Below are 16,432 nucleotides of genomic sequence, written 5' to 3'. Positions count from 1 at the left end.
GGTGACGTCATCAGGAAGCGCCGGCCCGGAGCCGTCAGAAAAATGTCCGCGTTCCACGATGAAGTGGAGCTCGAGGACTTCGAGTACGACGAGGACACGTGCGCGTACTACTTCCCGTGTCCGTGCGGGGACCGCTTCGTCATCACGGAGGTGAGCTGGGCGCGAGGAAGATGAGGGCATAGAAGGGCTGGGTCCTGACGGAGGGCTGCTGACGTCATGAACATGTGCACGCGCTCCTGCTGTTCCATGTGGTCAGACGGAGGGGATTCGAACACTTAAAGAAGTCCCTTTGAAACGATGTTACCGTCACTTTAGGGGAACATTCCACCTTAAATCCCTTAGAGCTGCTTTTCCTGCTGTGACGTCACTGAAGACCTGAACCTGATTTTGGCATTTTAGGAGGATCTGGAGAACGGAGAGGAGGTGGCCACGTGTCCCAGCTGCTCACTCATCATCAAAGTCATCTATGACAAGGTAACCCCGCCCCCAGGGGAGGGAGGGGGGGGGGGTCCAGAGTGGGAAGGGGGTCCACAGAGGGGAAGAGGTCCACAGTGGGGGGAGGGGTGGGGATCCACAGAGGGGGGGGGGGGGGGGGTCCACAGAGGAACGTTCAGGATCCAGACTAAAGTTGTTTGTGTTACAGGAGGCCTTCATGTCTGGAGAAACCATCCAGGCGCCGCTGGAGCCCAAACTGGAGCGGGCCCAGTCCTAAGGGGCGGAGCTTTTAACCAAGGCTGACTTAGACACACCTGGAGGGAACGCTTCCACTGAACCAGCAGCCAGGGTTCTGCAGACCGGTTCTCATGAGGAGCATGCGGTCTGACGCTGAAGATGACCCCACAACGCCGCCATGACAGACGCCGCGCACCTGAACACGAAGGGGGATGAGCGTGCTCAGAAGGTGTAAAGTCATGTGACCTCACACCTCTGAAGATCAGAAGACTGAACTGCAGAGGAGCCAGATCTCCAGGATCTGCTTCGCCCTCTGGTGGTGAACTGATGAAACTGCATGAAGAAAAACGTGACTGAAAAATTAAATAAGTTAAGAAATTTTTTATTGATCCCACATTGGGGAAATTCAATTAAATAAAGAGTTTGTAATCCTGCCAGTCCACGGCTGGTCAATCCTGGTGCTGAAGGCCCACGCCCGGGTCCTGAAGGCCCACGCCCCGGTCCTGAAGGCCCACGCCCCGGTCCTGAAGGCCCACGCCCGGGTCCTGAAGGACCACGCCCGGGTCCTGAAGGACCACTGAAGGCCCACGCCCGGGTCCTGAAGGCCCACGCCCGGGTCCTGAAGGCCCACGCCCGGGTCCTGAAGGCCCACGCCCGGGTCCTGAAGGCCCACGTCCGGGTCCTGAAGGCCCACGCCCGGGTCCTGAAGGCCCACGCCCCCGTCCTGAAGGCCCACGCCCGGGTCCTGAAGGCCCACGCCCCGGTCCTGAAGGCCCACGCCCGGGTCCTGAAGGCCCACGCCCCGGTCCTGAAGGCCCACGCCCGGGTCCTGAAGGCCCGGGTCCTGAAGGCCCACGCCCCCGTCCTGAAGGCCCACGCCCGGGTCCTGAAGGCCCACGCCCCGGTCCTGAAGGCCCACGCCCGGGTCCTGAAGGCCCACGCCCCGGTCCTGAAGGCCCACGCCCGGGTCCTGAAGGCCCACGCCCGGGTCCTGAAGGCCCACGCCCCGGTCCTGAAGGCCCACGTCCCGGTCCTGAAGGCCCACGCCCGGGTCCTGAAGGCCCACGCTCGGGTCCTGAAGGCCCACGCTCGGGTCCTGAAGGCCCACGCCCCGGTCCTGAAGGCCCACGCTCGGGTCCTGAAGGCCCACGCCCGGGTCCTGAAGGCCCACGCCCGGGTCCTGAAGGCCCACGCCCGGGTCCTGAAGGCCCACGCCCCGATCCTGAAGGCCCACGCCCCGGTCCTGAAGGCCCACGCCCCGGTCCTGAAGGCCCACGCCCGGGTCCTGAAGGCCCACGCCCGGGTCCTGAAGGCCCACGCCCACGCTCGGGTCCTGAAGGCCCACGCCCGGGTCCTGAAGGCCCACGCCCCGATCCTGAAGGCCCACGCCCCGGTCCTGAAGGCCCACGCCCCGGTCCTGAAGGCCCACGCCCGGGTCCTGAAGGCCCACGCTCGGGTCCTGAAGGCCCACGCCCCGGTCCTGAAGGCCCACGCCCCGGTCCTGAAGGCCCACGCTCGGGTCCTGAAGGCCCACGCCCCGTCCTTAAGGCCCACGCCCGGGTCCTGAAGGCCCACGCCCCGTCCTTAAGGCCCACGCCCGGGTCCTGAAGGCCCACGCCCTGCTTGTGATTGTTTCTCCCTCAGCAGCTTGCTGCTGATTGGCTGAAACACCAGAATGAGGTGGTCAGCATCAAGCAGTCCAGGATGAACTGGAACAGGTTTGTGGTTCTTCAGGACTTCAGGGTTGGAGAGTCCTGCTTCAGGCAGCAGCAGACAAACATCTGCAGCCTCTACTCTCTGGATTCAGGAACCCAGAAGAACCCTGCAGACCTCCAGAACCTTCAGCCAATGAGAACGCTGGAAATGGAACAGCTGGTCTTTACTGAGCGTTTCACACCGAAGCGTCTGAGGAACGACCGCTGCACCAAAGTCTGATCTTTGGAGAGGCTGCTGGTTTCTTTGGACCAAAAGAGGAACTCAGTCAGGGTTCTGGTTCTTCCAGGTTCTGCCTGCTGTCCATATGGAGAGGAGCTGAAAGCTTTTTTACATCCAGAACAGAAAAAACGAAGTCCTGATGAAATGTTCTGTTGTTCTACTGATTCAACAATAACGTTCTCCCAAACCTTTATTAGGATCTGTCTGCAGACAGGCTCCTCCTCTTCATCACCTTCACTGTTTTCTTTAAGGTTCTACCTTCTTAACCAGCAGCAGTTCCACCAAACATTTCAGAATAAAAGCATCCGTTTGATTAATCAACTCTGGAACCAAACATGAAGAAAAACAGCTTTAAGAACCCTCTAATGTTTGGATGGAGATACAAGAACAGACGTTCTCATGTGGCGTTCACTGCCCTCCTCTGGAAAGGTTGGTCTGCAGACACGTTTCATTTTAGAACAAAGACTCGGACGTTCTTGTACATTTAAACTGATAGAACATCAGAGAACTTTGATCAGACGTTCTGCATCCTTAGAAACGTTTGGGACACCGGTTCCATAAAGAGAATCAGCAGACTCACCGTCCCTCCTTCAGACCAGACCAACCTCCACCTGCAGACATCAGTCTGTTTGCTAAACTCACTGCAGGTGGAAGCAAAGGGGCGGAGACTAATTCCAAGGTGAGTTCAGGAGCTGCAGGGGATTTTCTTCCAGCAGATGACGGATAAGAATTTGTTTATCAATGTAGTGTTTTTCTTGGAAAGAACCACCAGGTTCTTCACGGTGGAGGTCAGAACCTTCAAAAACAGAGAAAACCAGAAAGAAATCACAAAAAGCTGAAATAAAAAGACCTTCAATGTGTTAATGAGTCTTTGAGGTCAGTGGAGGACATGAACGTGACAGAAAGATGACCAGAACCGGAGGAGCAGAACAGCTGGGTGTCCATGAACCGGCACATCAGCGGTTCTAGGGGGAGCGTGTGCCGCCGGTTCCTCAGGTCATTTCTGACTCTTAAGCTTTTCAGTGGAACGATTGAAAGTGATCAAAAACATCAAACGCTCCAACATCCAGATCCTGATGGATCAGAGGAATCAGATTTTACTTTGAAATGTTCTCCTTTGATACTGGGTTCTGTTTGGCAGCGGTTCTAATGTTCAGGGCTGCTGCCACTGGGGGGCGCTCCAACACAAACCATTTCAGCCAGAACCACAGACAGAATCTGGTTTGACGGTTCTCATCTTCTCCAGTCCTTCAAAGACTCAAACTTAAACTGATGTCTGAACATGGATCTAGACCCGAACTAGACCTAGACCTGGTCCCAGCGACCTGTTGATAAGTCCACATCAGACCGGTCAGAGATGTTGGAGGAGGTTCTGTCCGTCCTCAGATACCAGCGGGTCCAGCAAAGGTCTCCAGTGCGCTCTGGGGAGGAACATGGACTCAGGATGAGGATTGGTTCTGGTGTTCTCCAGACTTCATGTTCACCCGCTGACAGAACCCAGACATGTCTAGTCTCTCTGGTTCTATTTTTAGAAGCTGTAACATGATATCCGTCCTACCACATGACCCCCTCCCCCCTCCACGACCTGATGATCCAGATCAGGTATGATCCACACCTGAAGGTGGTCTGGACTGCTGGAGGACATGACTGTCACAGAGGATGGAGGAAGAGGAGCTGGCTGCAGCTCAGGAGGAAGGTTCTCTAAAGTTCTCATGGTTTGCAGACCTTCTCCATCAGACTCCTCCTATGTAAATCCTGGACACACCTGGATTCACGGAGATCAGATTTTGTCCTCATCTCAGATCTTCTGGAGAACCTGAGGCTCTGCAGATGAGCTGCTGGTCCCTTACAGACGGACTTTGAACCGCCGCCGCACCTTTTACAACTCGGCCAGCATTCTGGAGCATATTTTCACGGACACTTCCTCCTCTGCAGGTGACATGCTCCGACATCAAGAGCTCCTGGTCTTCGCCACGTCATGGAGCACTGCCTCTGCTGCATTTCCGTGCTTGGTAAGAACCACACCGACATTTCAGAAGCAGAGGGTCCAGAACCGGGTCTGGTTAAAACCTCCTCAGAGTTTCTGAGGGTCAGGAGGAACTTCTGCACCTTCAGTCACAGAGACTTCAGCTGAAGGTGAACGTTTGAGAGAACAGATCACTTTGTGGGTAAAAATGTCACTCTGGTTAGAGATCCGGTCCTCAGACCCGGGTCCTCCAAAACCAACCAAGCCTCTTGAAAGACCGAGCTGCTTTCGTCAGCAACCTCCTGCAGGCTGAGCTCTCCTGGACGAGGAGGCTCCTGCTAGAAGCTGAGATGAACCTGATGTTCCTAACGTTCCTCTCATGGAGTAAAGACAGAGCATCAGCTTCAGCTCCTGTCTGCCTGTTGGTGATCGTCTGCAGTTCAGTTTCAGGTCATGGCTAAACTAAAGTAAAGTAATCAGTGGACAGGATAGGCTCCAGCACCCCCGTGACCCCGAAAGGGAAAACACGGATTAGAAGATGAATGAATAAATGAATGAATGAATGAATGAATGAATAAATGAATGAATGAATGAATGAATGAATGAATGAATGAATGAATGAATAAATGAATAAATGAATGAATGAATGAATGAACTTCTTACAAACGGAGATTCCCAAACCAAATGAAAACAGCAACAGTAATTCCTATCTATAAGAGTGGAGACAAACTAATTTACAAACTGTAGACCTGTTTCTATAGAAAACAGGGTCTTTCTCGGTGTTGCTGTGAGCGATAATGTCGATCAGGCCAAAGGAGGACACTTCACACCAGGAAGTTATGCAGGAAACTCAGAGATTTACGATTCTGGCAGATCTGTTGTTGTGGATGAACCTGTTTCTACGACATCACAATGGACTGTAATCCCAGTGAAATCTAGCACTGAGATAAGGTCGTTGTGAGTGTTTGAAGTGTTGCCACTTTAGAAAGGATAGTGATAACGGAGGACAGCATGTTTGTAAACTCACCTAAACACATCTGACCCATGGAATCAAATGGTGCCTTGGTTTTCCTGTTAGCAGTTCATAAACGGTGACACATTAACCTCTTGAGACCTGAGATCCTCGTGATCCTCTGGATGTCCTCGTACCTGGGCGCTGTGGCTATGCGTGCAGAGGGTTATCTGTAATGTTAGCTCGGCTCTTAAGAGGTTCAAAAAAACAGTTTGTTCAAGTAGATGCTGGAAATGTGGTTTTACCTGAAGGTCGACACTGCTGTGATGGTTTTGTCTTCACAGCTAAATGTTGCTAATTCGCTAAAGAACTAGCAAAAAAAAACAAAAAAACACAAACAGAGTACTTCATGTCAGCAAGATTTTTGATTACTCTGACACCAACGTTTTGTTTTGACAGCTATTCTGTCCTCTGGAGCGCAATCCAGCCGCTTCTCATTGGTTAGGATGACTTCACCAACAAGCACTTCAGTTTCCATGGAAACAGAGAATACTGTGACGCCATTTGCTCCAACTGACACTACTATGGACACCCCTGCATTCACTGGGACTACCGTGGACACCCCTGGATTCACTGAGACTACCGTGGACACCCCTGCACTCACTGAGACTACCGTGGACACCCCTGGATTCACTGAGACTACCGTGGACACCCCTGCACTCACTGAGACTACCGTGGACACCCCTGCACTCACTGGGACTACCGTGGACACCCCTGCACTCACTGGGACTACCGTGGACACACCTGGATTCACTGAGACTACCGTGGACACCCCTGCACTCACTGGGACTACCACAGACTCTCCCACAGAGACAATTGGTCCCACTGACGCCAACACAGACCTGCCTGTTGTCACTGAGACCACCGCAGACCCCCCAACTACCGCTAAGAACACCATGGTGCCGTCTGATCCCACTACTGCAGACCCCCTCTTTACCACTGAGAGCACTATGGACCCACCCAGTTCTCTGGAGCCAACTGAAGCTCCAGGCAGTACTGTGGTCCCCCCAGATGGTGTAACTGAACACTTACAGAGTTCTCTAGGTACAACAACTACACCCAACGAGTCCCCCACCACCATTAGATACACCACTGTGAACCTGACACCAGAGTCCACCAATGATACAGACCTGACGAACGCAACTCAAGGAACTCCCTTTACCACACTCACCACCACATTATCATACTCCCACACCATGCCAGACATGATCACAGATGGTACCTCTCCAACCCACCCGACTACTCAGATTTTAACTTTATCTCCTCAGAATCCAACTACTATTACTACTAATACGTCTACTAATACTACTACTGCGTCTACTCTGGCACCTACCCCCACTACCCCTTCCAGCCCCACCCCCATCCCCACTACCCCTTCCACACCAACCCCCATCCCAACTACCACCTCCACCCCCGCCCCCCTTGTTTGTGCTAATGGTGGGACAGCACTGGGGAGCATGGTCTGCATCTGTCCGGATGAGTGGACTGGACCAACATGCTCCCTGCGTAGGTGTTTTTTCTTAAGGCCACGCCCATTCCATCAGGTGGTTTTCCAGGTCAGACCTTCTCTGATTCTGTCTTCTCAGAAAACTTCTGCAAGGCCGCAAAGGTTGAAGAATTTCAGTTCCCGCGCACCTTAGTAGGCTTTTTTGCATATTCTGAAAGAAGGTGTCCGGCTGGAACAAGTGGTGGTAAGTCTCCACCCATGAACACAGACCTGACGTAGTTCCCACTTTAACCCTGAAACTGCCCCCTCAGCTGGAAAACCTCAGGCTTCAACCAGATGTTTGCCCAAAGGTCCAGTCCCTGGATTTGGCCCCGTTCGTGTTTTTCAGTGTGAACAGACGCTGAGCGACATCCTGCAGAATGTGAGGAATGACCGTCTTGTACAAATGTGTTCACCTACATCAGGGCTGCTCATTCCTGGTCCTGGAAATCTACCACCATGCCTGTTTTCCAGCTCTCTCTGCTCTGCTTGATGCTGATTAGCTGGACCAGGTGTGTTCATTCAGTCAAACTGTGGAGACAAATGATTTTGCGAATCAGCAGCTAGCAGGACTTGGAGATCTGCAAAACAGGCAGAGTGGTAGATCTCCAGGACCAGGAATGAGCAGCCAGATCTAAATGATCAGATGATCATTAAAAGGAACAGTCTTTCAAAGATCTCCAGATTAGAGTTCTCTCTAAAATCTCCAGATTAGAGTTCTCTTAGAGACCTCCAGGTTCATTCTGTGACACTCCTGGTCCTGATCATCAGCTCACCAGTGGAGCAGATCTGGAGCTTCTGGCTTCCAGCACGCAGATTCTAACTTCTCAACCAGAGGAGATGAAGTCAGAAAACATCACAGCCGCCGCCCAGATCGCCAACACTTTGCTGCAGTCTCCAAACGCCACAGAGGTAGAAACAGACTGGTGGGGGGTGAGGACCTGGGCCAGCGGCTGGTTGGACTGTGATGTCATGTGTTTCAGGGCGTCAGGGCAGCAGCCATGGCCACCGTCAGCCAGCTGATGAGCGCTCCCGTCAACACAGAGGAAAACAACGCCACCCAGAGGTAGAACAGAATGACTCCACACTGCTGCCAAAGGAGAAAGAGGCGTGGTCATAGGCTTTCACACAGGGTTAGGGATATGATGGCCTTTATTGAAGCTCCGCCCTCCTCACAGTCTTCTAGCAGAGAGATCCTGTGATGACCCCACAGTTCCTGTGTTCCTACTGCGCTAGCTAACGGTGGAAACCACATTCAGAGCAGCCAAAGCTTCAGAACAGAATCCGGTTCTGAGTTCTGGTTTAGCTGATGTCTGTTTGTTGACAGTCTGACCCAAACTCTGGACAACCTGTCTGTGAACCTGAGCCGCAGTCACAACACATCTCAAGTGGTTCAACCAAACCTGGTGGTCCAGTCGGCCCACGTCTTGGATGGTGACTCTCAGGGGATCCAGTTCACCTCCCTGGCAGGTTGGTGAGACACAAAGAACCAAACGGCAGAAGGAAAACTGAAGCGGATTTCTGTGGTTCTGCCCTACCTTTAAAAAAAAGACATCTTCAGTTTGAAAAAAGCATCAGTATCATTTATCAGTATTTTGTGTGATTGTCTATCAGTTTGTTGGGGTCATGACCCTCCAGCTCTGCTTTGATAAAAACTCTCTGGTTTTTAGGAACGTCTGGGAATTTTTCCGCCAACAGACTCCAGCTGAACACCAACGCTCCAGACGTGGTGGTGGAAAACGGGACGACAGTGGAAGCGCTGGTTTACCTGCGATTTCGCTCGGGTCAGCCAACAGGTGAGGTTCCACACGTCTAACCAAAGAGGTTTAACAGCCGCTGACTAATTCAGGTACCAGCAAAACAGAATCTGACAATAATTAACGCTGTCAACCAACACTGACTTATGCACTTAACCAGCTCATGGCTGCACTAACTAATGCAGGTAATCAACGTCTATCAGCATTAATAGGAAATGAACTAGTCCAGTTATTTATGATGGAACCTGCAGATGAATGAGAATCTACACTGATGCATTGGTTACAACCAACTGTTCTGTTCTGCTTGACCTCCAGCAGCTGTCGTTCATCCTCCTCATCCTCACCTTTTCTGAGCTGCATTCATTCCTCTGCTTCTCTGACAGACTGTTGTTGTTTTCTCCACTAAATCCTACTTTTGTTGACTCTGTTTCTGTTTTTGGACCGCGAGTTAGCCGTGGATTTACCAAGTGTCCCGGCGTTCCCTTACGATCTGGATTAACCCTTTGGACCGTTTACTGGAGCTCCCTCTCACCTCTGACCCTGATCATCATGGCTCCTCTCCCTGCCCACTTTCAGTGAACAGCTCTGCTCATGTCTGAGCTTCTACCAAACCTTTAACTTCTGAGTCTCCGTTTCTCCTGGGTTATCCATCCTATAACGTTACGCTAACCAATGCAGTTAACCATCACTGGTCATTACTAACTATTGCAGGTAACCAGCAGTAAATTTTGCAGTCAACCGGCGAACCTGCACTAATTCCTGAGTTCTTAAATTCATTTTTTTCAGACACGTTTTTGTCAAACGTAGCTTACATGTTTGGTCAGAACACCTTCGTCAGAGTGGCACTAACTCCTGTGTTCTCCTCATGGTGTCAGGAGGTTCCACTCAGACGGTGTCCAACATCTCCATGGGTTTTGTCCTCTACCAGAACAACCGCTTCTTCACATCAAAACGGTTCAGGGGGCGCCAGGCTACCATCCGGGTCCTGTCCGCCACCGTCCGGGGCGAGGAGCGCAGCATCACACCAGAACACGTGGAGCTGCAGTTCAGACCAGCAGTGAGAAGACTCAATGTTCCACCAGACCCAGAAAGAACCCCGTGGTTCCCATCATCGTCGTTTAAACACCAATCACTGATATCATCTACTTAGGACTATCAAACACATCCTTTCCCCACCCCCACACTAATCCAGCCAAACGCAATCAGATCCATGACCAATTCTGTTTCCCAGGTCCCCCCTTGCTAACATCAGCTTCCTGTTTATACACCCCACCCCCCGGCAGCAGGGAACAGAGACACAGCTCAGCTCAGAGGTTCTGACAGCAGTTCTTGCCTTTCAGGTCCCTGAGGGGTTCCTGCTGCACGACTTCTCCTGCGTGTTCTGGAACTACAGCCTGCTGGACTGGAGTACCACCGGCTGTTCTAAGAGAGAAGCTTCAGATGGAGTTCTGAGATGTTTCTGCAACCACACCACCAACTTTGCTGCTCTTTGGGTGAAGCTCTGCAGGAACGAGTCTTTCAGAGTTCTGGATGACTTTGTTCTCACCCTGTTTGTGCTTCAGTCCTACAGAGAGGACTTCAAATATGCAGAAGCTCTGAACATAGTATCCATCGTGGGTTTGTCGTTTTCCATCCTGGGTTTGGTGGTCACCATCCTCCACCACATCAGAGAAAAGTATGGTTGATTCACTCAGAGGACAGTTACTAGGAGGTTTGAGGTGGATTACATGAGAACTCTTTGAGGAAGAACTCAAAGGGTTCTTGTTCAAGTTTAGTTCCCAGTTTATCTCAAGTTCTGTTCAGAAGAGGATAGAAAGCCGGTTTAGGTCTAGACCAGAAGCGTCAGACCGTCTTCAGAGCCAAAGTCCCTTTCTGAGAGGGACCAGGACTTTGGGATGTGGTCTGAAAGTGGGAGGAGCCAGAGCTCCAGGAACAGCTGTATGGGGGGGTTTACAGGTGTAAACCACACAAAGAGAGTAGAAGCAGAAAAGGTCCAGATGGCACACATGAGCAGATAAACAGAACCACGACAGAAACGACCTAGAACCTTCTCATGAACAGACTTCCTGTCCTCAGCTTCCTCAGGACGCCCCGGAAGCAGACCACCAGTGTCAACTCCAGACTAGCTCTTCTCTTCATCTATGTCAGCCTGCTGGCCTTCATCATCACCTTCATCGCTGGAGTCCAGAACCAGCCTAGGAACACAGAACCAGAGGACGTGGACGACAACGTCATCCCGGACTCTGAGGAGCACGTGTGGCCCGACCGCGGCCCGTGCACGGCGGTGGCCGCCCTGCAACACTTCTTCCTGTTGGCCACGTTCTCCTGGAACAGTGTGTATGGAACCCAGTTGGTGCTGCTGGTCCGCTCCATGCGCCGGAGCCTCCCGCCGTTCTGGAAGCCACTGAGCGTGGCAGTGGGATGGGGTAGGTCCCGTGTGTCAGCTTCCACGAATGACTGAACAAGGTGAAGGACACGCAAACATGGCCGACAGACAAATAAATAACAATCGGTGAACGGAGAACAATGGATCTTTGATGTTCCAAAGGTTTGTGTTCTTCATTGAAGGACGGTTTTGGTTTCAAACGCTGCTGTTTCCTGTCAGGATTTCCTGCTGTCCTCACGGCGGTGACCCTGGCGGTGACCTACAGAGCAGACTCGCCGTTGGGATACCGGCAGGAGGAGTTGTGGGTTTGAGTTCCGTTTGGTCGTCCCGTGTCTGGTTCTGCAGTTCTCATTGGTCGCTCTGTGTTCCAGCTGCTGGCTTGCTGGTCTGGAGAAGGATCGCTTCAGCTTCAGGAAACCTCTGTTCTGGGGCTTCCTGCTTCCAGTGGGCCTGATCCTGATCTACAACATGGTTCTACTGCTCCTCACATCGCTCATCACCTGCCGGGACTCAAACCTCAGAAGGTCAGATGGTCCTCAGACTCTATCCATCCTGGAACTGAAGGATCTTCTGGATCTGCAGAGATGTGGACAGACGTTTTCTATTTACAGACAGGTTCTAAAACAAAGACCAAAAACTGGTCTAGACCAAAACTAATATTCAAGACTTTGTTTTTATTTGACCAAAACTCAGGAAGAAACTTTGAATTCCGAATCAGAACAGGACATTCTCCTTTAAAGAAATTCAGAGTTTGCTTCAGTTCATACTTTGAACAGATCGTAGTCAAATATTCTAGTGAAAGTCTTCGTTTTTAGAGTATCTGAGCCTCCTGGTCTGGTTTCAGTTCCCGCCACTCGTCCTCCACCAGCAAAGTTCTGGTCAGCGTCTCTCTGGCGGTGCTGCTGGGTCTCTCCTGGACTCTCGGGTACCTGGTTCTCGTCCCCACTGGACCCGCAAAGACCACCTTCAGCATCTTATTTTGCATCTGCACAACAACGCAGGTACGGCCCCGCCCACCTCACCATCTATGATGTCACTGAGCAGGAAGGAGGGTCCAAAGCAGAGCTGCCCAGGCCTGGTCCTCAAGATCCACCAGGTCTGCCTTCACTCCACACCACTGATTGGTGTTCCATGTTCTGATTGACTGAACACACCTGGTCCAGGTGATCAGCAGCAAGGAGTGCAGGGAGATCTGGAGAACCGGCACAGTGGTGGATCTTCAGGACCAGAGTTGACCTAAGGACTTCCAGAGTCGGATCAGACCTTTTCTTCACAGTCTGGAAAATATCCACAGCGCTCCGGGTTTCCCACCTTTCCCAGAGTTGAGTTCTTATTTCACGCAAAAATCAAGAAGTTCTTGGTTTTCTCCGAGTCTGAAAGAGAAAAAGATTTTGGCCCCTTTGAAGGGAGAACTTCAACTCTTGGAAACTTCCAGAAATGCTTCGAGCTTTTCTTTAAACATCCAGATATTTCACCCAAATCAAAGTAGATTAGACATGAAAACTATCATTTCTAATTCTTCAATCTAGAATCATCATCAGATTTACTGACTGAAATTGAACACAACCCAAAGATGTGCGCTCTCATGCAGGTCTTCAGGGTAAAGATCTGAGGAATGAAACCACGGAACCTTCTGTGTTTTCAGGGTTTTCAGATCTTCATCTTCTTTACGGCCAGAACCCCGACCTTCAAAAACGCTGTGAGGCGCTCTCTCCGGTTCGTCACCGCGGCCCGACACAGCCTGAACAGCACCAAGTACCATCTGTGGAAGAACTTAAGGGAGAGCTTCACCACCGAGACCTACAGGGACGTGAAGGAGGGAACCACCAGCCTGTAAGATGGAGGAGGAGGGAAAACCAGCCTGTAAGATGGAGGAGGAGGGAAAACCAGCCTGTGAGATGATCAGGAAGGGGGGGGGTTCCACAAATCTATCAAAGACCATCGACCATCACAGCTTCAAATCCTGCTTTAGGTCCTTGATCTCTGTTTTAACTCATTCTTTGTCTTGAAGTATTATGTTACTAATTTTGGTCTTTTTTGAAATTCTGGTTTTCATTTTTTTTTTTTTAAGTTTGGTCTACAGTTTTATTGAAGTGTGTTTTATTTTAACTTTAACCCTTGTTCTATCCTAGGCACTTTAACATTGGGAGTTGGGTCATCTAGACCCACTAGACAGAGCTCTGAACCTTTTTTCTTCAATGATTTGTGATCTTCACTGGTGTCCATGGATTACATGAAATCTTTCCACCTTTATCCACCTTTGTCATGATAGGGAGAACACGTCAATGGAAGGGGGGGGGGGGTCATCTAAGATAGCACAAGGGATAAACTACAGTTTTTTGTGGAAGTTTTTTTCCAGTTTGTCTCAGAGTCTCACGTAAGTGTGAATAAAAAAAGATTCCTCTTCCTGCAGCTGATGGTTTCTTCTACAACATTTAAAGTGTTTTAAGGAACTTGTTCACATTCTGAGTCCGACCCGATGGTTTCAGGTCTTTACAGAACCGTGTTTGTTCCTGTTCAGGTTGGATGTTGTGGATTTCTGGTTGCCTCTTGGTTGGACGTCAGGGGGGTATTCCAGGAAGCATGTTTAAACTCCCCTGACTTTAACCCTGAACTCTGGCTGAAATCCTCCTGAACTTGTTTACTCTGGGTATGTCGGTTCCAAAAGACCGGATATGAGTTAGCATAATTACGCTCCACTTGGTAACCCTGGGTTAATGCACGTGCACAGCAGGTACATACAGACATTCTCAATGGATCAACGATTTCCAGAGTCACCATGGAAACGCGTGGAGAGAAAAAGAGAGAGCTATACTTCAGTGAGACGGAGTCTGAGATTTAAATGACGGCGTATGAAGATTATACGTCCATCAAAAAAGTAACACGGCTTGTGACGCATATATACTGTGTATATATAACTTATCCAATTTTGCCAACTTAAAAGAATTACTTCTATTGGTAATAAGTAATTTAGTTACATTTATTCAACCTAATTTATGTCTATAAAACTCAGTAATTGTTAATACAACTCAAATTCACATATTTATCTAACTAAATGTCATATTACTCCAATTCAATTAAATTTTTTTCCATCTCAATTTATTATAATTATTGAACTCTCATATGTCTAAGTTTGAGCCGGCAGATATACTCATTTTTATAATGATAAAAAGAACGAAACAATATGCACAAAGTGCATAAATTCAATTATGTATCCGTCGTTGCAATTCAATGTAGGGGTGCTATATAAACTCATCATCTTCTCTTTCACTCTCACTCATGGTGCAGAGACTTAAGCACAGTAGGACAAAATAACTCGACAAAACACAGTAAAACAGCTACACAACTAAACACATTTTGTCAAAAAGCCACACTTAAACCAAAATCTGTCCAGACAGGCAAAGGAAATGGTATCCCACAATCCCTTGCGGTGCCGATCTAACAGCAGCACCAACGTTACACCTACTTAATTGAATTAATTTGAATGAAAGTAAACATAAATGTCTGAAAACTACGTGTTATTTTTAAACTGACTTAACTAAAAAAATGATTTATCTTAACTGAAGCAAATAATTAACCCTTGTGCTTTCTTAGATGACCCCCCCCCTTCCATTGAGGTGTTCTCCCTACCATGACAAAGGTGGATAAAGGTGGAAAGATTTCATGTAATCCTTGGACACCAGTGAAGATCACAAATCATTGAAGAAAAAAGGTTCAGAGCACTGTCTAGTGGGTCTAGATGACCCAACTCCCAACGTTAAAGTGCCTAGGATAGACCAAGGGTTAAGTTAGATCAAAGTATAAAGTTTCTCTTTCCAACATCCATATGTGGTCTTATCACCCCCTTATGGTGGAAAAAGTATTATCTGAGCTTCTTCATCCACTAAATCATCTTTAAATGGACACGCCATGCTGCTTCACCTCTCTGAAAACAAACTAACCTTCAACTAAACCTGCTCCGGACCAGGTTATGATCAGAGCATGAGTTGCTATGGCAACTTGACATACCCTGAAACATACCTCCATTTCTGGAACCGAAAACTGAGGTTATCAACTTCCTTAGCCTCAAACTTACCGTGGGAGCTAGCAGAACCTGCTTTCTGGAATACCCCCCTGCTGTGTTAGGATGGAGCGATTTCTGAACACTGTTTGAGCTCCGAGCTGATCCTGTTTCAGAGTTTAGTGCTGCACACCAACACTTTGGCGTTTCCACATCCCATAGTTTGTCACCTCCTTCACTCTCTAAACATCAGGAATGAGAGGTGTAGAACCTAGAATGCAGCAGAGCAGAAAGTAAAACAGAAGAGCTACTGATGACCTGCAAAACCAGAGATCATCAACTCAAATGAAAACAGCTGTGGAGGATCATCAACCTGAACCTGGTGAGACTGAAAACAGAACCGGACCAGAACCACAGGAAGGTCACCAAAAGTCCAAACCAGATCCTCACATTAGAACAGTTTTAGGATTATTTCATGATAACGTTTCTCTGCTGTTGTTCACCTTTCAGTATAACCCCTTTTAGCGGTCGCCACAGCCAATCAGCTTTCACAGAGTCACACAGCCCCACCCTGTATTTTTTCCGGGCTGGGGACCGGCACAGGAGGAGCCAGACTTTGATGGACTATGTGTACATTCTGGTGGAAAATAAATATTTGTTCATCTACAAACAAAGGTTTCTGTCTCTCCCAGACCTGTAACCTCTGCTGTAGAGGATCCTCTGTCCTCCACTGGTTACCTGTATTACTGTCACCTGTTTGCACTGGTCATCTATAGAAAGACACCTGTCCACACCAGAAACCAGACTGCTGACCTGCACCAGGCTGGAAGACTGAATCTGGTGAGCAGCTTGGTGTGAAGAAATCAATTATTTGAACATGGAAGACATACAAGACCACTGAGAATCTCCCTCTTTTCTGGATCTTTTGGTCTCACTTAGTTGAGGTTTACCTATGATGAAAAGAGGAAAACCTGTGATAGCCAGATAAATGGACGGATGGATTCATCTTTGAACAACTAGGTTTTTCTTATCACAGGTTGATCAGAACCAAAGATGAGTTTCCTTGCTTTATTCTGGCTCCATTTTAATGTGAACAGAACCGAGCTGGCAGCCCGTCTCTGTCTGTGATGGTGGTTAGGCCACTCCTGGGGGGCCTCCACTGCTCGTTTTTGGTTCATTTCCATCTTTCTGGCTCTTGCTCGCTGGAAAACCAGATTT

General features: G+C 49.5%; 2 protein-coding genes and 1 long non-coding RNA gene across 4 annotated transcripts; 2 read left to right on the top strand and 1 right to left on the bottom strand.

The window, feature by feature from the left end:
- The first annotated feature begins 10 nt into the window (after window positions 1-10).
- Window positions 11-1,061, top strand: LOC111946403 (DPH3 homolog). Its single transcript, XM_023949493.1, has 3 exons — window positions 11-150; window positions 400-474; window positions 644-1,061. Exons 1-3 carry the CDS (start codon window positions 43-45, stop codon window positions 710-712), a joined length of 252 nt encoding a protein of 83 aa, XP_023805261.1. The 5' UTR covers window positions 11-42; the 3' UTR covers window positions 713-1,061.
- Window positions 1,062-2,281: 1,220 nt separating this feature from the next.
- On the top strand, window positions 2,282-13,338 carry adgrg7 (adhesion G protein-coupled receptor G7). Of its 2 annotated transcripts, XM_023949442.1 has the most exons (16): window positions 2,282-4,619; window positions 5,985-7,091; window positions 7,172-7,276; window positions 7,344-7,453; window positions 7,843-7,983; window positions 8,055-8,137; window positions 8,399-8,541; window positions 8,742-8,867; window positions 9,704-9,885; window positions 10,169-10,321; window positions 10,391-10,503; window positions 10,905-11,254; window positions 11,434-11,515; window positions 11,586-11,738; window positions 12,059-12,215; window positions 12,860-13,338. In XM_023949442.1, the coding sequence occupies exons 1-16, from the start codon at window positions 4,586-4,588 to the stop codon at window positions 13,049-13,051; spliced, it is 3,231 nt and encodes a 1,076-aa protein (XP_023805210.1). In that variant the 5' UTR covers window positions 2,282-4,585; the 3' UTR covers window positions 13,052-13,338. The 2 variants fall into 2 exon arrangements, with proteins under 2 accessions (XP_023805210.1, XP_023805208.1); XM_023949440.1 differs by having other exon boundaries at window positions 10,169-10,503.
- On the bottom strand, window positions 12,222-16,001 carry LOC111946405. Its single transcript, XR_002872115.1, has 3 exons — window positions 15,290-16,001; window positions 12,845-13,045; window positions 12,222-12,587 (listed from the first exon to the last, which is right to left on the bottom strand). It is a non-coding gene; the product is annotated as an uncharacterized LOC111946405 (long non-coding RNA).
- Between the last annotated feature and the right edge of the window lie 431 nt (window positions 16,002-16,432).

The sequence above is a fragment of the Oryzias latipes genome, chromosome 2 (genome assembly GCF_002234675.1).
Source record: "Oryzias latipes chromosome 2, ASM223467v1".
NCBI lineage: Eukaryota > Metazoa > Chordata > Actinopteri > Beloniformes > Adrianichthyidae > Oryzias > Oryzias latipes.
This window is presented reverse-complemented; position numbering and strand designations above follow the sequence as displayed.